The sequence below is a fragment of the Phaethon lepturus genome, unplaced genomic scaffold (assembly GCF_000687285.1).
Source record: "Phaethon lepturus isolate BGI_N335 unplaced genomic scaffold, ASM68728v1 scaffold40564, whole genome shotgun sequence".
Classification (NCBI taxonomy): Eukaryota; Metazoa; Chordata; class Aves; order Phaethontiformes; family Phaethontidae; genus Phaethon; species Phaethon lepturus.
The window spans coordinates 1-220 of NW_010534753.1; the positions used below are offsets into that span (position 1 = coordinate 1).

The 220-nt window shown below is 70.0% G+C and overlaps 1 protein-coding gene across 1 annotated transcript in view; it reads left to right on the forward strand.

Annotated features, from left to right (window-relative positions):
* Positions 1-91: 91 nt before the first annotated feature.
* PSMB4 (proteasome (prosome, macropain) subunit, beta type, 4) overlaps positions 92-220 on the forward strand; it is a 1,841-nt gene continuing 1,712 nt past the window's right edge. The window contains exon 1 of the mRNA XM_010285608.1: positions 92-214. Coding sequence (XP_010283910.1) covers positions 95-214 — 120 coding nt within the window. The 5' untranslated portion in view covers positions 92-94. The remainder of the gene's footprint in view (positions 215-220) is intronic.

Consider the following 220-nt stretch of genomic DNA (forward strand, 5'->3'; position numbering starts at 1 on the left):
GAAGAAGGGGGGCTGGGGAGGGCTGGGGCCTGGTGGAGGGCGAAGGACCTGGGGAGTCCGGGGCAGCGCTGACGTCTGGGTCCTCAGGAGCCCGATGGTGACGGGCACCTCGGTGCTGGGAGCGAAGTTCGACGGGGGGGTGATCATCGCGGCGGACATGATGGGCTCCTATGGCTCCCTCGCCCCCTTCCCCAGCACCTCCAGCCTCCCGAAGGCGACA